Raw genomic sequence first — 25,260 nt, 5'->3', positions numbered from 1 at the left:
ATAAAACCCTTGCACATCCATTGCTTTATTGATTCCTCATGATAGATCTGAAAATTATGTATTATTAACCCTATTTCACAGATAAAGATTCTGAGGTTTTGAGGAATACCCATAAAATTCCAAGTGTTTTATGCTTCAAAAATTATTTTTATAGTTGTCATCTCCTCCCCTTTTGTGAACTGCTGTCCCAAATTCAGGGTGACTGGTAAATTTATACTGATCTTCTCTCCCTATTCAGTGTTTTCTCACAAACTGAATTCACCTCAGATCATCTCGATCCTTCTGGCAGTTTCCAAGGAAGTTCCCAAACTGGCAGGAGAAAACATGGTCATGAATTTCCAGCAGGAAATTTTCATTAAATTCAAAGGCACATGGAAATTGTTCCATTAATTGCCAGATACAGTCTAGGAACTGTGTGAAAATAGGGGATACTTCTTTAGAGTCCCCATCCAGGTGGCCACACCTAAGAGATACAAATAAAGGTAAAGAAAGACAATGATTAACATCAGGGATTACACTGTTTGGAACAGGCTATAGCAAGGTCACCTTCAGTTTCTGTGTTGGAATTGGTAAGGAAATATCTAATGCCTAAATACCACTTAGAATCTCAAAGTTCATTAACCCCAGTGGATCTTTTAGCCACCAGCAACTTTCACTATTATCCAGATCATAAACCCTTTGGTCATCTACTCTATTTCCTTTTACATCCTCTACAATAGAACTTTCTACAATGATTGAAATGTTCCATATTTGTGCTGTCCAATATGGCAGTCACTATTAAGCACTTTAAAAGTGGCTAGTATGACTAAGGAACTAAATTTTCAATTATATTTAATTTTAATTAATTTAACAGCTATATTTAGCTTCATGTGACCAAGGAGATCCAACCAATCCATTCTGAAGGAGATCAGCCCTGGGATTTCTTTGGAAGGAATGATGCTAAAGCTGAAACTCCAGTACTTTGGCCACCTCATGCGAAGAGTCGACTCATTGGAAAAGACTCTGATGCTGGGAGGGATTGGGGACAGGAGGAGAAGGGGATGAAAGAAGATGAGATGGCTGGATGGCATCACTGACTCTATAGACATGAATCTGAGTGAACTCTGGGAGTTGGTGGTGGACAGGGAGGCCTGGCGTGCTGCAATTCATGGGGTCACAAAGAGTCAGACACAACTGAGCGACTGAACTGAACTGAGCAAAGGTCATATCTATATTGTTTACTGGACAATGCCTGATGTGAAAATAGTATTTAATACATTCCTTAAATAAATGAAAAAAATCTCATCCCAGAACTGTTTAATGTTTTCTCCCCCATGATGCTCTTTCCCAACTCTACCATCCACTAGAAGCCCTAATCCACTGTAAACATACATGGCGTCCTTAACTTCTACACTGAATGTTCTACCTTTTGATATGATTGAAATCTACCTCACCAAGGACACTACTTCTTGGGCCCCAAATAAAAAGGAGAAGGCTCGTCATTCACTCTTCATATATCATAATCCTAAGAGAAAGCTGAAGTGGGATCAATTTTCTCCTCATTACCACTGCATTCAACTACTCCTTTTACTCTCTTAAAAATACTTCCATTATGGGTCATGCTCATTCATTTTCCTCAGTGTTGTCTTCTACAATATTTGGGTCACTTCTCTACATTTTCTGAAGAATCTGACTCCAGTTGTAAGTACGTATCTTTGGAGTAGATGCAGATGACCTACATTGGCTTAGACTCTAACTAACTAATCTACTTCACCGATCTTACCTCTACCTACTTCACATCAGGCTTGTGTATCCATGGCGTCCATGTTTCTTGATGTTAGCTAAAGGTGCTTCCTCCACTTTGAAACCTTAATCTCAATATCCTGCTCTGATCACCATATATTATATTTCCAAAAGCTGCTCATCTTACCTCATCCAGCCCTCATCTTTGGACCTCTCTACTTACCAGATTCCTCCTAGCTTCCTTACCCACTCTATATTCTAGATCTGCCCCCATCAACTAGTCTTTCCCCATTTTCTTCAACTTTCTGGTCTTTTTTGTCATTATTTTCCTTCAAAATCCAACCACTGAGGAACAAACAAAGCTATGTTCTCTACTTCCACATCCTGACTGATAAATGCTGCTTGAGAAAAATTTAAAACCAGGCAAATTGACAACTTAAGTCTCCATACTCAGCTGGGACTTAATTGTTCCCAAGTAAGCTTTATTAATCGGTTTCCCTGATAGCTTAGCTGGTAAAGAATACACCTGCAATGCAGAAGACCCGGGTTCAATTCCTGGGTCGGGAAGATCCCTTGGAGAAGAGATAGGCTACCCACTCCAGTATTCTTTGGCTTCCCTGATGGCTCAAACAGTAAAGAATTGGCCTGCAACGTGGGAGACCTGGGTACAAGCCCTGGATTGGGAAGATCCCGTGTAGGAGGACATGGCAATCCACTCCAATATTCTTGCCTAGAGAATCCCCATAGACAGAGGAGCCTGGCAGGCTGCAGTTCTTAGGGTCACACAGAGTTGGACATGATTGAAGCAACTAAACAGCAGCAGCAGCAACCTTTATGTATATCCTTAACACAGTTTTCCCATTAACCCTTACAGCTCTTGCAAATTTTAAGCTATCTTCTGTAACCCTGACACATTTCACATTGATGTCTACAGTATTAATGAAAAAGATTAAGGCCATCAAGTAAAAATAACTAACTTCTGCCTTGGACATTTACAAACTTAGTTCCTTCTCCACCTGTCCTTCCATGTAGTCTCCACTCAAGAGGTGTTCTTAGTTATCAGTTCAGTTCAGTTGCTCAGTCCTGTCCAACTCTTTGTGTTCCCATGGACTACAACACGCCACGCTTCCCTGTCCATCACCAACTGCCAGACCTTGCTCAAACTCATGTCCATCGAGTGCATGATGCCATCCAACCATCTCATCCTCTGTCGTCCCCTTCTCCTCCTGCCTTCAATATTTCCCAGCATCAGGGTCTTTTCCAATTAGTCAGTTCACATCAGGTGGCCAAAGTATTGGAGCTTCAGCTTCAGCATCAGTCCTTCCAATGAATATTCAGGACTGATTTCCTTTAGGATGGACTGGTTGGATCTCCTTGCTGTCCAAGGGACTCTCAAGAGTCTTCTCCAACACCACAGTTCAAAAGCATCAGTTCTTCAGCATTCAGCATTCTTTACAGTCCAACTCTCACATCCATACATGATTACTGGAAAAACCACAGCTTTGACTATATATGGAACTTTGTTGGCAAAGTAATGTTTCTGCTTTTTAATATGCTGTTTATGTTGGCCATAGATTTTCTTCTATGGAGCAAGGATTTAATTTTCTTCTTAAAGGAGCAAGTATCTTTTAATTTCCTGGCTTCAGTCACCATCTGCAGTGATTTTGGAGCCCAAGAAAATAAGGTCTCCCACTGTTTCCATTCTTTCTCCATCTATATGCCGTGAAGTGATGGGACCAGACGCCATGGTCTTAGTTTTTCACATGTTGAGTTATAAGACAGTTTTTTCACTGTCTTCTTTCATTTTCATCAAGAGCCTCTTTAGTTCCTCTTTGCTTTCTGCTGTAAGGGTGGTTCTTGATTATACCTCAAGCTAAATGTTTTCATTTGGATGGAAGTCTATATCCCTCTTTTCTCCTAAGGAGTCATTCTACAAAACATCCACTATTTATTTCAAATCTTTAATCTTCTTTAAAATTTAGTTATTTTTAATTGAATAACAACTGCTTTACAGTATTGTATTGGGCTTCTGCCATACATCAATATGAATAACAACTGCTTTACAGTATTGTATTGGGCTTCTGCCATACATCAATATGGATCAGGCATGGGTATACATATGCCCCCTCCTTCTTGAACCTCCCTCCCACCTCCCACCCATCCCACCACTCTAGGTTGTTACAGAGCCCCAATTTGAGTTCTCTGAGTCATACAGCTAATTCCCATTAGCTATCTATTTTAAATTCCTATTGGCTATCCATGGAGTCACAAAGAATAGGCAATGACTGAGCAACTGAACTGATCTATTTTACATATAGCAGTATATGTTTCCATGTTACTCTCTACTTTCATCCCACCCTCTCCTTTCCCACCCCACCCAATGTCCATAACTCTGTTCTCTACCTCTGCATTTCTTTTCCTTCCCTGCAAATAGGTTCATCAGTACCACCTTTCTAGATTCCATATATATATGATAATATATGACATTCGTTTTTCTCTTTCTGACTTACTTAACTCTGTATAATAGGCTCTAGGTTCATCCACCTCATTAGAACTGACTCAAATGTGTTTTTTTTAATGGCTGAGTAATATTCCATTGTAAATACACACCACAGCTTCTTTATCCATTCATCTGTCAATGGACATCTAGGTTGCTCCATATCCTACCTATTGTAAATGGTGCTGCAATGAGTAATGAGGTACATATGACTTTTTCAATTTTGGTTTCCTCAGGGTATATGCTTAGCAGTGAGATTGCTGGGTCATATGGTAGTTTTATGCCTAGTTTTGTAAGGAATCTCCATACTGTCTTCTATAGTGATTGTATCAAATTACTTTCCTACCAACTTTGCAAGAGGGTTCCCTTTTCTCCATATCCTCTCCAGCATTTATTGTTTGTAGATTTTTTTGATGATGGCCATCTGGCCAGTGTGAGGCAATATCTTATTATAGTTTTGATTTACACAATCTTCTTTTTTAAAACTTTTTTTTGCATGAAAGATTCTTTAAATCTATAGTGCTTTATAATTTTCACAAGTTTCAGACACATGATTTCATATAATTTCATAACCCTCTTAAAAAATTTCCTACCTACAGCTGACACTGAAGATGATGAGCCCATCAGTTTGCTTATTTAACAATCATCCATTAAACTTTGTTAACTTTTTGAGTCTTTCCTTTACCTTTCCTACCTACTCCTCTCTTTACCCCTCTTCCCTAGTTTCTTCCTAACCACTACTTTGTTCTCTACATTTGTGAGTCTGCTAGTTCTTTGTTACATTCACTAGTTTGTTGTACTTTTAAGATTCCATTTACAAGTGATATCATACAGTATTTGTATTTCTCTGTATGACTCATTTCACTTAGCATAATGCCCTCCAAAGTCCATCCATGATGCTGCAAATGACAAAGTTTCACTCCTTTTTTATGGCTGAGTAGTATTCCACTGTATATCTATCTATATATACAACGTCCTTTTTATCCATTCATCTATTGATGGACACTTAGGTTGCTTCCACAACTTGGCAACCGTAAATAATGCTGCTATGAACATGGGGGTGCACTGTATGTTTCTAAATTAACATTTTTGTTTTTTCTCAGATATATACCCAAAAAGAAACTCAGAAAGAAACACAACAAATACTGGCCAAGGATATGAAGAAAAGGGAACCATCCTACTTGTTTGTGGGAATATAAAATGGTGTAGCCAGAGTGAAAAATAGTCTGGAGATGTCTCAAAACCTAAAAATAGATCAACCTCCTCTTCTTAACGTTCTAAAATACCACCAGTTCTAGGAATTTTCCTTTGCCCAGAATGGGTAAGGTTCCCTTGTAGCAGTTATCATGATGTGTGTGTGTTAAGTCACTTCAGTCGTGTCTGACTCTTTGTGACCATATGAACTGTAGCTCACTAGGCTCCTCTGTCCATGGGATTCTCCAGGCAAGAATATTGGAGTGGTTGCCATTCCCTCCTCCAGGAGATCTTCCCAACCCAGGGACCTAAACCTTATCTTTTACATCTCCTGTATTGTCCAGCAGGTCTTTTACCACTAGCGCTACCTGGGAAGCCCATGTCATATTATACTGTCATCACTGATTTTATTTTCTATAAAAGAAGGGACAGCAAACACATCTGGTCCAATACAGTCCCCTCAAAACCTGGCATATTGCCTGGACCAAAGTTTGTTGACAAAAGAAGAACAAACAGATGGACCCAAATAGCTAGAGAGTGGTAATCAAAAGAAATTAAATGTATACACACAAATGTGGGATAATAAGACTTAAACAGCAACCTCCTTGAGGGAAAAACTCATATTTTATGTGCCTTTATCAACTCGGTGTCACACATAGTTTACAGCATATTGTTAGGCATTTGGTAAACATTTGTTATTCTCATAACACACAAAGCTCAGTAAGGCTATTTGGCTTATAGCAGCACTAGATCACTAAATAAATATAAGTCCTTGCATCCACCTCTTACCAAAGAACAAAAATATGCAAATGCCTTTTTTCTTATAAAAGATTAAAAGTTGCATTGCATTAGATATTACTCCCTCTACCTGAATGCTCACTGTTCTCTCTAGAAAACTCCTATTCAGTCCCTAAAATTCATCCTTAAAAATTGCCTATTCCTGGAAGCCTATCTTGTGTTCTTCAAACACAGTTAAGTTCTTTTTTCCTCTGTGGCCTATGATGTTTAGTCTTCCTTGAAATATTTAATGATTTGATATAATCATTTGTTTCACTTTGAAGGCAGATATGACAGTCTAGTTACCACTGTGTCCCTAGATCCTTAGCATTATTTATGGAATATGTGTTTCTTGATGAAAACAGATTTATGCCATGTTCAACTTATTCTTCCTTCTTAGACAATAACATATCAGGGTTTTGATAAATCTCACCCTACTGAATTCTCCTTAGCCTCCACCTTTAAAATGAGGATATTTTTACCTTTGGGAGAACTTGTGGCCCATGGATATCCATTCTTTCTCTATCAGGATCTTCATTTTATAGAAAAAGAAAACTTTGCATTAGAAAAATCATAAAATTAATTAATCATACCTATAACGTATCAAAACACTTTGCTAAAGTGGACTTCATACAAATTTGTGTTGAATGATCATAAAGTTAATTTCCCAAATGATAAATGAGTAATTTGGATTTCCTTTAAAGGCCTATAAAGGCTATCTTCAAATTTCAAAGCTCTCAGGAGAAATCATTCTGGATTTGTACTGTCACATTTTTTTTTTGTTTTTAGGCTTTTACATAATGTGTGACAGGCTATATGAGTCATAACTAAACTTTGATAAACATATTAAATTCAACCTATGAAGAAATAGGAATCCAAAGGCAGCATTTGAGTTTGTACTAAGAACAAATCTTGGTATAAATGCATTTCAACCATTAAAAAAAAAAAAAGCATTTCCAAAAGAAAAATGAGGATAAACTCCTACTGTAAGTTCTGTTTCATAGAAAGACAAAGTTAGAAGTGTTGGATTCAGCACCAGAAAACAAACATCAGTCCGACATCAAGACAGCTGACAATGAAGATGATGAGCCCATCAGTTTGCTTATTTAACAATCATCCATTAAACTTTGTTAACTTTTTGAGTCTTTCCTTTACCTTACACCAACCAGCCTATTATATCCAACTTATCTTCTGATGGGTAAGAAACTATGTTGAGTGTGCAATGGAAAGTATGTAGATTGTAAATGCCTACTTTAGTGAAAGAAGCTAAACTGAAAACCAGAGTTGTTTTTGTAGACCTCTTTCTTATAGAAAACAAATCGGTTGAGAGTTATATTTGATCTATTCATAATCTCCCACTTGTGCAAGGTAAAATCCAATCACTACTCTCTTACCATGAGTCCTTTGAATGTCCTATAAAATGGATCTAGGAGGATGCTGGCCACAGAGCAGACTTGTGCTGTGCGGTCCCACCCATCAGAACAATGGACTAAAACATTGGTCTTTTCTATCTTCACTGCCTATAAAGACAAGAGGCAAAAAGTAGCATAAACAACTTTTACATAGCATGCCAGGTTAATTATATACGGTTACCAGCAATACAGCAGAGAACTTAGCCTTAACTGGGCTACATTAATTTCTTCTCATAATATTGGTATCCTATATGAGGAATGACCCTGGAAAAGGAAATGGCAACCCACTCCACTATTCTCTGTCCATAGGATTGCCTGGAGAATCAGAGGAGCCTGATAGGCTATAGTCCATAGTGTTGCAAAGAGTAAGACACAACTGAGCACACACACATGGGGAATGAAAAAGAAAATAAAGAAATGTAACAAAATCAACACACAGAAATCCCTTGCATTCCTATACACTAATAATGAGAAAATAGATAAAGAAATTAGGGAAACAATTCCATTCACCACTGCAATGAAAAAAATAAAATACTTAGGAAGATATCTACCTAAAGAAACTAAAGACCTATATATAGAAAACTATAAAACACTGGTGAAAGAAATCAAAGAGGACACTAATAGATGGAGAAATATACCATGTTCATGGATTGGAAGAAACAATATAGTGAAAATGAGTATACTACCCAAAGCAATCTACAGATTTAATGCAATCCCTATCAAGCTAGAGCTAGAACAAATAATTTCACAGTTTGTATGGAAATACAAAAAACCTCAAACAGCCAAAGCAATCTTGAGAAAGAAGAATGGGACTGGAGGAATCAACCTCCCTGACTTCAGGCTCTACTACAAAGCCACAGTCATCAAGTCATCAAGACAGTATGGTACTGGCACAAAGACAGAAATATAGATCAATGGAACAAAACAGAAAGCCCAGAGATAAATCCACAAACCTATGTACACCTTATCTTCAACAAAGGAGGCAAGAATATACAATGGAGAAAAGACAATCTCTTTAACAAGTCGTGCTGGGAAAACTGGTCAACCACTTGTAAAAGAATGAAACTAGAACACTTTCTAACACCATATACAAAAAAAAACTCAAAATGGATTAAAGATCAAATGTAAGACCAGAAAATATAAAACTCCTAGAGGAGAACATAGGTAAAACACTCTCTGACATAAATCACAGTAGGATCCTCTATGATCCACCTCCCAGAATACTGGAAATAAAAGCAAAAATAAACAAATGGGATCTGATTAAAATTAAAAGCTTCTGCACAACAAAGGAAACTATAAGCAAGGTGAAAAGACAGCCTTCAGAATGGGAGGAAATAATAGCAAATGAAGCAACTGACAAACAACTAATCTCAAAAAAATATACAAGCAACTCCTGAAGCTCAATCCCAGAAAAATAAACGACCCAATCAAAAAATGGGCCAAAGAACTAAACAGACATTTCTCCAAAGAAGACATACGGATGGCTAACAAACACATGAAAAGATGCTCAACATCACTCATTATTAGAGAAATGCAAGTCAAAATCACAATGAGGTACCACTTCACACCAGTCAGAATGTCTGCGATCCAAAAATCTGCAAGCAATAAATGCTGGAGAGGGTGTGGAGAAAAGGGAACCCTCTTACACTGTTGGTGGGAATGCAAACTAGTACAGCCACTATGGAGAACAGTTTGGAGATTCCTTAAAAAACTGGAAACAGAACTGCCTTATGACCCAGCAATTCACTGCTGGGCATACACACCGAGGAAACCAGAATTGAAAGAGACACATGTACCCCAATGTTCATCGCAGCACTGTTTATAATAGCCAGGACATGGAAACAACCTAGACGTCCATCAGCAGATGAATGGATAAGAAAGCTGTGGTACATATACACAATGGAGTATTACTCAGCCATTAAAAAGAATGCATTTGAATCAGTTCTAATGAGGTGGATGAAACTGGAGCCGATTATACAGGGTGAAGTAAGCCAGAAAGAAAAATACCAATACAGTATACTAACACATATATATGGCGTTTAGAAAGATGGTAACAATAACCCTGTATGCAAGACAGCAAAAGAGACAAAGATGTATAGAACAGTCTTTTGGACTCTGTGGAAGAGGGAGAGGGTGGGATGATTTGGGAGAATGGCATTGAAACATGTATAATATCATATAAGAAACAAATTGCCAGTCTAGTTTTCATGCAGGATACAGGATACTTGGGGCTGGTGCACTGGGATGACCCAGAGGGATCTTATGGGGAGGGAAGAGGGAGGAGGGCTCAGGATTGGGAACATGTGTACACCTGTGGTGGATTCATGTTGATGTGTGGCAAAACCAATACAATATTATAAAGTAAAAAATAAATAAATAAATAAAACCCAAAACCAACACATGATATGGGTAAAAAGAAAAACAAAGGAAGATCTACATTTATAAAACTTCTGAAGAAGACATGGATCAATTATTATAGCGAGGAGTAGGCAAGAGGAAGAATTCATGCTCAAAAACTGGACAGTTCTGCATCTCAGTCCCAGACCTGACAGTAATTTGCTTCGGAATCTTTAGCCACTTAGTCTTACTAATATAAATACTTTTAACTTAAGGTGGAGAGGTTTACCTGTCTTAGGTAAGTTTCTATATAATCAGAATGATGTAAAAATATGGGCAGTTACTCCACCTGGGCAATTTTGGCAATGGGATCTATTGAGCATTCACTTATTCATTCTAGCACTTAATTATGTATCCCTCTATGTCATGTATATACTCAGGATTAGAGATACAAAGATGAGACTCAGTTTCTGCCTTCAATGAGCAAAGTATTCAGGATTAGCAAAGGTAATAAATACAATGCAGTGGAAAAACTGATGCTATAGGGTAATATAGCCTTTTGTAGGAGCCAGGGAAGCTTGAGCCTTGAAGAAAATGTAGGATTTTTTCAGGTGAGGAAGAAGAACAGCATTTATTCACACATTCATTCATCTACTCACCTAGCTAATAACTACTGAGTGACTATACAAGATGCATTATAGTGTGCACTGGGAATACAAAAAAGACAAACATTTAAATGAATGACTACAAACCAATGATAACTAAAACAATGAAAGCTAACACCAGATACAACAAAGGCATATAATAACTAAAGAAGAGGAGACAACTAAAGTTGGCCTTGTCAGATGAGTAGACATTTGTCAGATAGACCAGGAGGAATGGATATTCCAGGCAGGGGGCATAATCTGACAATATTTACAAAGGCAAGGAGGCATGGCATAGGTGAGGAATTATTAACTAGCTTGGTGGTTGAGGCTACACTAGAAGTGAGGGAGTGAGGAGAGACAAGTCTGCCCAGGAGGGTAAGGTTCAGATTGACAAGTGTGCACTTTATCTGGTGGCAATATGGAGTTGCTGGAGTGTTAAAAGCAGAGAAGTACCATGATCAGATGTACTCACTATGGTGACAATAAGGAGAATAAGAGGGCATAAGTTTGGATTTAGAAAGATCAGTCAAAGAGCCACTAAAATTGTGAAAGGCAATAAGCACCTGAATAAAGGTGGTAGCAGTGGGGCTGAAAAGGAGAAGAAAGAGGTTAAGAAAAAAAGTTTAATAGGACATAGTGTGAGAATAGATGTGGGATGAAGGAGAGGGAAAAGTCAAAAATGACTCTTAAATGTGTCATTTAGTAATAAATAAGTGGATGACAATACCATTAGCCTGAACAGTAAACACAGAGGAAGAAACAAGTTTTAGTTAGTGTTCAGAGTAGGTAAGATTTCATTTGAGGCCATGGAGAGTCTGAGGTAGTTGGGGGATGCCCAGTGAGGCATTCAGTGGACAACTGTATATGTGGGTCTGAAGTTCAGGAGAACGAGGAAACTGAGCCAGAGTATAGATGTGACCACAATATGAATAGAGATCGTAAGTGAAACTGCATGACTGGTGCTGTCCACGCAGAGACCACAGTGGGAAAAGGAAAGACCTTAAAAAGCAGTAACATTTAAGGGGAAAGCAGAGGAAAGAGAAAGCTATTAAAGGAGTCAGCTTGTGAAAAAGCCTGAAAGGTAGAAAAAGAACCAGGAAACAGTAGTTGGATTAAGGCCAGGACTACAAAAATGGTTCAAAGAGAATGGGGATAACAATGCCAAATGTAGCAGAGTGGTGAAAACAGAACAAAGGTTAAAGAGTGACCTTGAGATTGACAAGTTAGGGGTCATTAGAGACCTCAGCAAGAAGAGTACTAATGGTATGGAAGGAAACTGGATTATAGTGAACTCCAGAGTGAAGGGATGTGAGGAAGTGCAAATAAGGAAGGTCAATTACTTTCAAGAAAGCTCTAAGCAAGAGGAAAGAGAATGGTAAATAGAAGATAAGAAAAATTCTTTTCTTAGGAATAAGAAAGTATTAAGTTGACTTCCCTGGTGGCCGAGTGGTTAAGAATCCACCTGCCAATGCAGAGGACATGGGTTCAATCCCTGGTCTGGAAAGATTCCACGTGCTATGGGGCAACAAAGCCTGTGTTTCACAACTACTGAAGCCTGTGTGTGTGCCCTAGAGCCTGTTCTGCACAAGAGAAGTCACCACAATGAGAAGCCCATGCACTGCAACTAGAGAGTAGTCCCCTCTCACTGCAACTAGAGAAAGTCCTCACAGCAACAAAGACCCAGTGTAGCTCCCCCCACCAAAAAAAAAGTGCCGAGCCTATTTCTGAGGGATGAAGCCATTGAAAGGAAAAGATTAAAAATGTAAGAGAGGTGGGAAAAAGAAAATATAGGGGGAAAAGTTTCCTTGAAGAAGGAGGGGATGGAATTAAGAATATAGGTATGAAGCACCATTTCCTCTAAGATAGCAAGGAAGGAGAAAAAATAGTTGTGTGGGAAGATGAGAGATTACCTTTATTTTTCTATAAAGATGGAGACAAGTCTGAATATGTGCTTGCTGCTGCTGCTAAGTCGCTTCAGTCGTGTCCGACTCTGTGCGACCCCATAGATGGCAGCCCGCCAGGCTCCCCCATCCCTGGGATTATCCAGGCAAGAATACTGGAGTGGGTTGCCACTTTCTTCTCCAATGCATGAAAGTGAAAAGTGAAAGTGAAGTCGCTCAGTTGTGTCTGACTCTTAGTGACCCCATGGACTGCAGCCCACCAGGCTCCTCCGACCATGGGATTTTCCAGGCATGAGTACTGGAGTGGGGTGCCATTGCCTTCTCCAGAATATGTGCTTAGAGAGAGGAAAGTAACAGTGTTATAGCCAGCTTGAAAGTAAAATACATATTAGAAATATCTGCTTGGTGGAACAGGGCTGGGACCCAACTGATATTATAAACCATAAACTCAATACCAATTAACATGGCTATGGGATTTATTCCTTTGTAGCACTGTTTACTAGTCAGGATATAAAAGCAGAGAAAGCAGAGAATGAATGAGATTAGCAGGGTAGACAGAATGGAAGGATAAAGAGGCAAGGTGGAATGGATGAGGTGCTACACCACTAGGTCTTGGGTCCATAGGGAAGAAAGAAGGAAAAGGTAGAAAAAATGGAGTTAAAAGTGCAGAGGTCTTCATGGGACAGAAAAACCAGGTTAGCTGGAGTAAAAGTGTATGAACTGGAGTATAAAAGTTCAAAGAATTATCAGTGCTGACTGTTTTATTGGTTTGTACATGGACATTCAAATCTCCCAGGATTGAGAGGAAGAATCAGGATAGAAAGGAAGTCACCTGCCTAAAATGGTTTCCAAAGTACTTAGAGAAAAGAGAGCCACTAGGAGAGGTATAGAGCAGCACAGCTAATTGAAACAGACCTAAAAAGTTTTGTAAAAAGCAAGGGGAATATTGAACCTGCCATGGACTGTGAGTGAGGTTCAGGGGTGTGGGAAAATGAGTAACCTCTGTAATAGATGGTACCAAAAAAAAATGATATTCCTAGAAAAATAGTTAGGTAGACAAGAGTTACAGAAATCTTGAAAAAAGTTCTCAACCTTTTAAACTTCCCAGTTAACCAAATACCTCAGGTAGTATCAGAGGCCTAATAGTAGCAGCTACACTCTTTCCTTAGGGCTCGACATGGAGTGAAAAGTCACTGGTAGACAGGAAAAGATGTCCAATTTCACCAATGATTAAAGAAGTGCAAATCAAAATAGGACATATCAAATGAGCAAAAATTTAAAAGACTGATGATAACCATTGCTGGCTATGTAGAGAGAGGCATTGTTGGTGGGAATGGAAACTGGTGTAACCTAGTTTAAGGACAATTTGGCCACATCTAGTAAAGACTGAAATATTCATACTCTTCAACTGAAAATTCACTTTTAAGAATGCTGACACATATAAAGAAATATGTTCAAGGCTATTTGATGCAACAATGTCTGCATTTGTAAAAAATGTGAATAACTGAATTGTCTGTTAACAGGGACCAATATTTTAAGCCAGAGGCTATAAATCTCATCTCCAAATGAGAAAATGGCAGAAGAGAGGTGAAAAGTGATTCTCTCCTTTCTTCACTTCTACCAAATAATAGGGGTGGGGTGAAGAGAGCATGTTCTCATGTAGGAATATGTAAACAAAATTTCAAAATGAGAAAATGTACACTCCAAATTTTTCTTTTTTTAATATCACCTAATAAATGAAATTCAAATATTCACTTAATGGAATATTATATAGTCACTGAAAAAAATTGAGGTAGTACTGATTGAACTGACCTAGAAAATATTTATTATATATTAAGTATAAAAAGTTGCAGAAAAATATGCACAACATAATCTTACTTTTACAAAGTAGTAATAATAATATATATATATATATAGTGTTATAATTCTTTACCAAGGGAGATATCAGGGAAGCCCTATATATAATTATATATGCTGAAAATCTAGACCTGTACTGTGCTATATGGTAGTCACTAGCTGAAAGTGGCTATTTAAATTTAAACTGATCAAAATAAATTTATATAAAAAATAATCTAAAAAAAAATTTAAACTCCTTACTCTCACTAGCCACGTTTCAAGTATGCAACTGCCACATGTGGCAAGTGGCTATTGTATTAGTACAGATCCAGAACATTTCCAACATCACATGAATTGGGCAGCACCCTCTCACTCAGTCATGTGCAACTCTTTATGACTCCAAGCTCCTCTGTCCATGGAATATTCCAGGCAAGAATACTGGAGTGGGTTGCCATTTCCTGCTCCAGGGGATCTTCTCAACCCAGGGATTGAACACAGGTCTCCTGCAATGCAGGCAGATTCTTTATCTTCTGAGCTACAAAGGAAGCCATCAACACAGGAAGTTCAAATAGTGCTGATCTAGAGGCATACATTAAACTATTAATAGTGATATATATGTTGTGGGGGCAAACTACAGGGAATATATACATTTTATGTTATATACTTCTGAATTGTTTACTTCTACAATGTACATATACTTCTGAATTGTTTACTTCTACAATGTACATGTATAATTTTTATAGTGAGAAAAATAAATAAAGATAATGAGAGACAGAGAGGGAGGGATACTATAGGGTTTTTGAGAACAAAAAGATTTAATGATTGCTAGGATCTTATGGGCAATGGGGAGTCATCGGAGGATTTTGAGTTTAAAGTGACATTATCATATCTGCTCAAGAAAGATGACTTTAGTATCAATTTGGTGGCCAAACTGGGGAGCAACTACTAGAGACAAGTAAACCAGTCAGAAAGTTATTATAGTACTTAAGGCAGAGGCTGGAAAGAAAGGATAGATTTGAGAAACACTTGAGGATAGCTCATAGGATGAGGCAATTACCAGATGGAGGGGAACAGGGAAAATTCAAGGCTGACTTTTTCAAGCTGGGGATATATAGGTGTTTATGGAGATGGGAAACACAGGATAACTGTACAAACACGAGCCTATTTTTTTTTCATCCATTCATTTTAATTTACAAATGTTTATGAGGTTGTACTATCTACCAAATCTATTCCCTTCTCCATTCTCACTCTCTTTGGTCTCATGAAGTCAGTTTCAGAAAGGAAATACAAATGTATGGGTATAGTACATGCAAAAAAGAAACAATATAAAGAATAGCTAGAATAATGGGTTTGAAATGACCTAGGGGGGTCACACAGTAAGCACTAATAATATATTATAATGAAAAATGTAAGCAATAGGACTGGGTAATTGAAAAACATTAGGGCTAGATATTTAAGATAGTTAAATACATACACTCTTTTAAAAACCTTTTAAGGCAGAGGCTATAAATCTCATCTTCAACTGAGAAAATGGCAAAAGAGTGGTGAAACTGATTCTCTCCTTTTCTTCACTTGTACCAAATAATTGGGGTGGGGTGAAGAGAAGAAGATCTCATGTAGGAATATATAAACAAAATTTCAAAATGAGAAAATATACACTCCAAATTTCTTCTTTTTTTTAACATCACCTAATAAATGATACAGAAACCAGGGTTCTGAAGGTCAGAAAGTAAGTGACTCAGCATAAATGAGTGATGAAGTCTGCTTAGACTGTATTAAGTGGCAGACTTATACAAAGACATCAGAAAGGTCAGCTTTATACTCAGAGCTCTGAAAACCCATAGAAACAAATTGCATTTATTTTATACCCAGTCTTACTTCCACTTGGTACCTTAGAATCAACACAAAAACACATCAGAGTATTTGAGTTGGAAGGACCATGAGATATTATTTAAGAGTTTTTAACCAGAGATCTGAGGTCTCTGAAATTAAGGTCTATATTCTGTATGCATAGCCATATGTACATTTTTCCAGGGGAGAGGGTCAATCATATTGTCAAAGAGTTCAGTTTCAGTACCCCCCTCCCAGAGAAAAGTTATGTCATTAGATTCTAGTCTAACCACCTTGCTTTACAGAGGATCAAACTTAGAGAAGGAAAGAGATTTGCCAAGGGCACACATTAAATTAGTGGTAGACCTAAATCTAGAAACCAGGTGTCTTTTTCTTATATTCTTTCCATGATACACTGCTACTTTAACAGATCCCATAATTAAGTCAGTGCAAGTTCTTAAAAGTCCTGATTATTACCTTTGCAATGAAAATTCCAGCATCCATAATAGCTTTAATGTGTCTCAACCACCCTGAGCTCTCCAGGCCGCTAAGAAATTCACTCATTGTTGGAGTTTTCAATTCACAAACTAAGGTAGAAAAGGAAGCAGAAATTGAAATTCACGATTACCTCAGTTTATTCAACACGGAAGGGGACAAAGTGGATTCCCATTTTGTAAATGAGGAAGCTGAGGCATAGAAAGTTTAAATAATTAGTTGGAAATCACACAGTGAATCAGGGACAGTACTAGAGCTAGAGTCTACCATATCTCCTAGTTTGGGTTTCTGCTTTCTCAAGTCCATAGAATCCACCCCCAAGACCACAGAAATTTCTAAAGAAGAGAGACCAAAGACTGAGTTAGTATCCATTGGAAAATACATCTCCTGCTATTAGAAAACACATTTGATTCCCATTTTAACTCCTCCTACTCATCCTAACTCTGTAGCCCTTAACATCTGTCTCTACTTCCACATCACCACCTACTCCCTTACAGTTATGTGCTGTCTCAACAGTTGAAAAAATTATGTTAATTTTCATGCATTTTGCACTGGGCAATCTTTTGCCTCAAAAAAATCTGCAAAAGGTTCTCTTCTCCTACTATATAATATTCTGGGACAAAAAAGAAAGGAGGGAGAGACCTAAGGAAAAGGAATACTAATACCCTAAAAGGGCTGCAGACTGAGGAGACAAGATCTGATAAGGGTCGTGTGAAGGAGAGGTCCTGGCAGACAGTATAAGTAAAAAATTGAGGAGAGGAAGAACAAGTTCACTTAAGGAGGGCAGGTTTTCCCTAATGTGTGCCTGAGATGACATATCACATCATGGAATCCTGGATAGTGGCTTTGGGAGAAATGTTCTAGACTCAAGAATCCTGTGAGGCCCTGATCTCACCTTGCCCCCATTCTCATCCCAATTATTTTGCAGCTATGACAGATGACCCAAACTGCTTGATAACAGTTTTATTCCTTTGAAGTCTAAATTCACCCCCTTTATCAGCACAGTGATGAAACTGGACTGACTCTTTACAGCAGATTAAATAAGGAAGATGAAATAAATCCCAAATTCACTTATATTTGTGTTGATCTACCCACCTCTACATAGCAATCTCTATAATTTTATACAGATATATTATTTCCATAAATTATTTCCAACTAAACCCAGATGGACTCCACAGAGTTATGAAACTAAATATTGTAGTTCCTTTGTCAGACCAACACTGCTGTAATTCAGTACTAGGTATGCAAACTGGATTCATAATATAGTCAAAAATCTTATCACCTATTGATTCTGCTCTGCTGGTTGCTTTTATATTTTACCCCCAAATCAGACATACTTTTTCCTTATGTAATTATGCAATCTGTTTAGCCTCTGGCCTAGCCCAGGTGAAATCCCTGTACCTTCCAAGAGTTTCTGCAGGCTGTTCCGCATCACATGGATGTTCTCAATGCTCATGAACCTGAAGCGAATGTTGGCATAGTTGTCTTCATTTTCATACCCCTTCCCAGCTGCTCGGTTGGCCAAGGCATTTAACTGCAATATTGAGAACATAAGAGAGCAGATAGAGCAGATGATGAAAGAACATGGTTTGTCAATCTCAACGCTTCATTCTAAACAGTTTTAAATCTTACCCATTTAAAACTGAAGTCAGATAAGATACAGCACATTCTGGAATGAAGAGAATTTCATTGGCATTTAGATAAGGTATTTTAAGTAACAGAATAGTACAGGGAAAGATAAGGAGATTTAGTATTTTTATTTTATTATTAAAACCCAGCTTAAGAGATTGATTGAAGGATATGGCAGCTATGAGGATGTCTGATCTGAAGAATTAAAATAATAATTTTGAGTTTCCTATCACAAACAAATGTTTTCTCACCTGAAAGGGCTTTATATTGAGAAAAAAGTCTTTATAACTGAGAAGTTCAAAAGTACTTATAACTGAGAAGCTCTAGAAAGAAGTCTAAGAACTTCAGGGCCTGTTAATTATAAAGAACTACTGTAGAAAAATGTCTAAAACATGACTTCATGAGATACATGACTTTCACTCATTGATAAAATTGAAATGGAGCTACCAAGGGCCATTTTACCACTATATTCAGCTGTTATAATCAGAACACTTGCAGGTCATATGAAGAACATTGGGTGGGGTAGAGAGTAAATGGGACTTGCAGAGAGGAGACATTAATCAAAAAACTATAAATCACCCAAAATACCTTCTATAATGATGACCATCTTACTAATGTTGTCTGGGCCTATTTTCTAGTCTCCCATTCCTGTGCATTTCAGAAGGTAGGAGGAGCATGTATATGGATAGAGTATAGTTTCTGTAGTAATAAATATTTAACAATGCTATTGAAATAATAGCATTTAAGAATTTAAAATAATAGCATTTAAAATTTAAGAATGCTATTGAAACCTCAAAAACACAAACTATTGACATTAACACATGCAGGAAAAAAAATCTAGAAGTTAACATATTCTACTTAGAATGCAAGATATTTTTTAAAGGGAAAGACAATGGTAATTCTGACTTCTTATCACACAATGTCACTGAGCTTTTATTAAATTAATGACAAATATCAAAGGGACACCTCAGGAGGTGTAAGCAACAACCACCTAGTAACAAGAAAGTTTATGATTGAAGGATGCATCCAAAAATTAAACAATAATTATAGCAGTCCCTACCCAAGTTTGGGCAGCAGCAGAAAGGCCAGCTACTACAGATACCTAGCTACATCATACCACTACACACTCTCTGGGAATAGGTCTGGCATATCTGAGAAACTGCTATATATAAGCAGCCTGATGTTCAAGTAGGAAAGAATATATAATATTTGCTGAGCCCCCAGTATGTGTATACTAGATACTGTGCTAGATCCGTCACATATATTATCTCATTTAATCCTCAACAAGAACCACTAAAGATAGGTACTTTTATTATCCTCATAAGAAGATGAGTTCAGAGACGTGAACCAGTTTTAACCAGAATCATATGGATAAAAGCTGAAGGCAAGGTCTGAACCCAGATTTGATCAACTCTTAAGGATGGAACTTTGTCACTACAATACAGTTTCTAATAAAAGCATCGATCTATCCATCCAGAAGAGGAGTGTTGCTAGATATTTGTATGTCCTCCGAGAGAGGAAAAATGGACCTATTAAAATAGACTTTTGAGGAACTCCCCTGGTATTCCAGTGGCTAACACTCCATGCTCCCAAGGCAGGGGGCCCAGATTCAATCCCAGGTCAAGGAACTAGATTCCACATGCCACAGCTAATAATTTTCATGCCACAACTAAAGATTCCTGGAGAAGGAAATGGCAACCCACTTCAGCATTCTTGAATGGAAAATCCTATGGACTGAGGAGCCTGAAAGGTTACAGTCCAGGGAGTCAGAAAGAGTCGGACATGACTGAGAACACACACAAACACACACACACACACTAAAGATTCTGCATGTATCAACAAAGGTCAAAGGTCCCACATGCCACAACTAAGACTTGGTACAGCAAAATAAATAAATAAAATACACTTAAAAAAAGATGGACTTTTTGATCTTTCATTTGGACAAAGGGCACCAATTCTTTAGTTTTTCAAAAGCTTGGTACTTCTCTTTACCATTTTTAAGATTAATAATGGTGAAAGACACAGATTTGATTAAATTCTTTCTAATCCCTGAATGTCAAATGCAGTTTTAGTTGAAGCCAGACAGCAAACTTCTGAGAAACTGAAGGATGATTGTTGTTGTTCAGTTGCCCAGTCATGTCCCACTCTTTGCTATGCCAGGCCTCCCTATTCCTCACTATCTCCCAGAGTTTGCCCAAGTTCATGTCTATTGCATCAGTGATGCCATCCAGCCATCTCATCCTCTGATGCCCTCTTATCCTTCTGCCTTCAATCCTTCCCACCATCAGGAACTTTTCCAATGAGTTGGCTGCTTGCATCAGGTGATCAAAACACTGGAGCTTAAGCTTCAGTATCAGTCCTTCCAAAGAGTATTCAGGGTTGATTTCTATCAAGATTGACTGATTTGATCACCTTGATGGCCAAGAGACTATCAGGAGTCTTTTCCAGCACCACAGTTCGGAGGCATAAATTCTTTGGCACTCTGCCTTCTTTAGGGTCTAGCTCTCACACCTGTACCTGACCACTAGGAAGATCATAGCCTTGACTATACGAACGTTTGTTGACAAAGTGATGTCTGCTTTTTAACACACTGTCTAGGTTTGTCATCACCTTCCTGCCAAGAAGCAATCGTCTTCTGATTTCATGGCTGCAGTGACCATTCACAGGGATTTTAGACCCCAAGAAAAGGAAACTTGTCACTGCTTCCACCTTTTCCCCTTCTACCTGCCATGAAGTAATGGACATCAATATCTTAGGAATCAGTGAACTAAAATGGATGGGAATGGACAAATTTAACTCAGATGAACATTGTATCTATTACTGTAAGCAAGAATCCCATAGAAGAAATGGAGTAGCCCTCAAAATCAACAAAAGAGTCTGAAATGCAGTACTTGGGGGCAACCCCAAAAATGACAGAATGATCTGTTTGTTTCCAAGACAAGTCATTCAACATCACAGTAATTCAAGTCTATGCCCCTACCACCTATGCTGAAGAAGTTTAAGTTGAACAGTTCTATGAAGACCTAGAAGACCTCCTAGAACTAACACCAAAAAAAAAAAAAAAAAGAAGAAGAAGAAGAAGCTCTATTCATTACTGGGGATTGGAATTCAAAAGTAGGAAATCAAGAGGTGCCTGGAGTAACAGGCAAGTTTGGCCTTGGATAACAAAATGAAACATGGCAAGACTAACTGAATTATGAAAAGAGAATGCACTGGTCATAGTAAACATGCTCTTTCAACAACATAAGAGACGACTTTACACATGGACATAACCAAATAGTCAATACTGAAATCAAATTGATTATATTCTTTGTAGCTGAAGATGGAAAAGCTGTACACAGTGAGCAAAAACAAGTACTGGAGCTGACTGTGGCTTAGATCATCAGCTTCTCATAGCAAAATTCAGGCCTAAATTAAAGAAAGAGGGGGAAAGCAACAGGCCAGCCAGGTATGACTTAAATCACATCCCCTATGCATATGGAGTGGAGGTGATGAATAGATTCAAGGGATTAGATCTAGCAAACAATGTACCTGAAGAACTATGGACAGAGGTCTGTTATAGTGTACAGGAGGCAGTATAAAACTATCCCAAAGAAAAAGAAAACCAAGAAAGCAAAGTGGTTATCTGAGGAGGCTTTACAAATAGCTGAAGAAAGAAGAGACATGAAAAGCAAGGGAGAAAGGGAAAGGCACATCCAACTAAACACAGAGTTCCAAAGAATAGCAAGGAGAGACAAGAAGACCTTTTTCAATGAGCAAAGCATAAAAACAGAGGAAAATAACAGACGAGGAAAGACTAGAGATCCCTTCAGGAAATATCAAGGGAATATTTTGCCCAAAGATGGGCACAATAAAGGATAGAAATGGTAGAGAACTAGTAGATGCTGAAGTGATCAAGAAGAGATGGAAAGAATACACAGAAGAACTGTACAAAAAAGATTTTAATGAACCGGATTTCTATGATTTTGTGGTCAGTCACCCAGAGCCAGACATTCTGGAGTTCATATGAAGTCAAATGGGCCTCAGGAAGCACTGCTGTTAATAAAGCTAGTGGATGTGATAGAATTCCAGTAGAGCTATTTAAAACCTTAAAGAATGATGCCAAAAAGGTGTGGCACTCAACATGTCAGCAGATCTGGAAGACCCAGCAGTGGCCACAGGACTGGAAAAGGTCAATCCTCATCCTAATTTCCAAGAAAGGTAGTACTAAAGAATGTTCAAACCATTAGACAATTGCACTCATCTCCCATTCTAATAAGGTCATGCTTAAAATTTTGCATGCTAGGCTTCAGCATTATGTGAACTAAGAACTTCCAGCTGTCCAAGTAGGGTTTAAAAAAGGCAGAGGAACCAGAGATCAAACTGCCAACATTCATTGGATCATAGAGAAGGCAAGAGAATTCCAGAGAAACATCTACTTCTGTTTCATTGACTATGCTAAAGCCTTTGACTGTGTGGATCATAACAAACTGTAGAAAGCTCTTAAAGTATACTAGACCATCTTACCTGTCTTAAAGTATACCAGACCATCTTACCTGTCTCCCGAGAAACCTGTATGTGGGTCAAGAAGCAACAGTTAGAACCCTGTATGCAATAACCAATTGGTTCAAGACTGAAATGGGAGTTCAATAGGGCTGTCTGCTGTCACCCTGTTAGTTTAACCTATATGCTGAGCACATCATGAGAAATGCCAGGCTAGATGAGTTACAAGCTGGAATCAAGATAGGTGGGGGAAACATCAACAACCTCAGATATGTGGATGACATCACTCTAATGGCAGAAAGAAAAGAGAAACTAAAGAGCCTCATGATGAGGGTAAAGGAGGAGAGTGAAAGAGTCACTTTGAAACTAAAAAAAACTAAGATCATGGCATCCGGGCCCATTACTTCAAATAGAGGGAGGAAAAGTGTTCTTGATCTCTTCTGCTTTTACTATAGGTCTCTACACTTTCTGTCCTTTATTGTGGCCATCTTTGGGGCAAACTGTTCCATTGACATTTCCAATTCTCCTGAAGAGATCTCTAGTCTTTCCCCTTCTGTAGTTTTCCTCTACTTTTATGTATTGTTCATTGAAGAACACCTTCTTGTCTCTCCTTGTTATTCTTTGGAACTCTGGATTTAGTTGGATGTATCTTTCTCTTTCTCCCAGACATTTCACTTCTCTTCTTTCTTCAGCTATTCGTAAATCCTCCTTAGATAACCACTTTGCCTTCTTTCTTTCCTTTTACTTTGGGGAAGTTTTGATCACTGCCTCCTGTACAGTATTATAGACCTCTGTCCATAGTTCACTGTTTACTACATCTAATCCCTTGAATCTATTCATCACCTTTACTGCACATTCATAGGGGATGTGGTTTAAGTATGCCTGGCTGGTCTAGTGGTTTTCCACACTTTCATTAATTTAAGCCTGAATTTTGCTGAGAAGCTGATGATCTGAGCCACAGTCAGTGCCAGTACTTGTTTTTGCTAACTGTACACAGCTTCTCCATCTTTAGCTACAAAGAATGTAATCAATTTGATTTTAGAATTGAACATTTGGTTATGTTCATGTGTAAAGTCATCTCTTGCATTGGTGGAAAAGGGTGTTTGCTATGACCAGTCCATTCTCTTTGCAGAATTCAGGTAGCCCATACCCTGCTTCATTTTGTACTCCAAGGATGGTATATGAACAAAAACAGAAATTATTTTCTCTACTGAGCCCAGTGAGTCAGAGATCGCAAAAAATGGACACACATCTGTCTAAAGCCACAGTGTGGTTTCAACCACATGCTCAACTCTGCAGTCACAACCCCTGGCTTAGGCTTCTATCTAAATCAGGGACTTAGCAATCACTAGTTAGCAATGAAACCGCCTAGTCAGTCACATTCCACATATCAAATTATAAGCAAAACTATTTTGTTCTGTGGCTGTGTGTGAAAAGAAAAGACTTTAAGGGAACCTGAAAGATGGTGGAGGAGCAGGTAGATGTGGAGTATATCTCTCTCCACAGATGCATCAGGAATACACCTTCAGATACAAAAATGCATGGAGAACACCAGCTGAGAGTGGACAGAAGTTCCTGACCAGTGGAAAAGAATATATAGAACCAAGCAAAACTTGGCAGTATGAAGGGACAAGGGGGAAAAACAAGAGTGTTACTAGGACTCAACCTGTCCTTGGCAGGTGGGGGAACTGAAGCAGGGGTCTGATCCCCACAACAGGGTAACTGTCTGAGTTGGAGGAGAAACATTTAAGGCTGTGAGTGAAACAGCTGATCTGTGGCAGCCTAAATGGAATGAGAATCAGACACTCCTTGCTGCAGCCATACATACCCTGAACAGGGACCCAGGTACCCTAGAAGGTGCAGAGGCTAGGAGCTGGACCTTAGGGATTGTGGAGCAATCTTAGGGCGAGGGCTGCTGTTGGCTGCAGAGAGACAGATGAGGGGACATGACGGAGGAGATTGCAGTGGGAAATGCCTGTGGAGGAAAGTGAGGTAACCATGGAAGCAAGGCAATACTGCTGAGTCACATGTAGGGGGTGGAGCCATCACCATAGCATCTCTCTCTCCACAAGCGAGCACCAGCAGCTGAACAATAGAGAGGCTGGCCCATCAGGCACCTGACACACCGAACTATAGAGCAGGACCACACCCAGGGTGCCCCTTTAAGTACCTGAAGTGCTGATCTACAGAGCAGGACCCCAGCCAGGGTGGCCGCTCTATGTAGCTGATGCACCGAACAACAGAGAAGGACCCCAGGCAAGGGAGCCCTATGAGTGCTTGAATAGGCAGAGCTACAAAGAAAGGATAGCCAAAGAGGCCTTCTGATCACCAGCTACCAGAAGCTCAAAAGATTCTGATAGGGCCATAACTCCACCAGCTGAGGCAGTCCATGTCCCTGCACACTTGGCGCCGCCAGGATCCTGGCAACCTACACAGCTGTGCCACCTTCACACTCAACCCTCACTGGGATAGAGCTGCCACAGGCAAAAAGAAAAAGAAAA

The 25,260-nt window shown here is 38.7% G+C and overlaps 1 protein-coding gene across 1 annotated transcript in view; it reads right to left on the bottom strand.

The window, feature by feature from the left end:
• The window catches only part of MTMR8 (myotubularin related protein 8), a 196,878-nt gene that overhangs the window by 119,368 nt on the left and 52,250 nt on the right, over nucleotides 1-25,260 (bottom strand). Inside the window, 5 exon segments of the mRNA XM_068963219.1 lie at nucleotides 263-463; nucleotides 6,673-6,722; nucleotides 7,585-7,710; nucleotides 16,631-16,740; nucleotides 18,050-18,182. Coding sequence (XP_068819320.1) covers nucleotides 263-463; nucleotides 6,673-6,722; nucleotides 7,585-7,710; nucleotides 16,631-16,740; nucleotides 18,050-18,182 — 620 coding nt within the window.

This window comes from Capricornis sumatraensis, chromosome X (genome assembly GCF_032405125.1).
Source record: "Capricornis sumatraensis isolate serow.1 chromosome X, serow.2, whole genome shotgun sequence".
NCBI classification, from domain to species: Eukaryota; Metazoa; Chordata; class Mammalia; order Artiodactyla; family Bovidae; genus Capricornis; species Capricornis sumatraensis.
The sequence above is the reverse complement of the archived record's forward strand: the minus strand, read 5'-3'. Positions and strand labels throughout refer to the sequence as shown.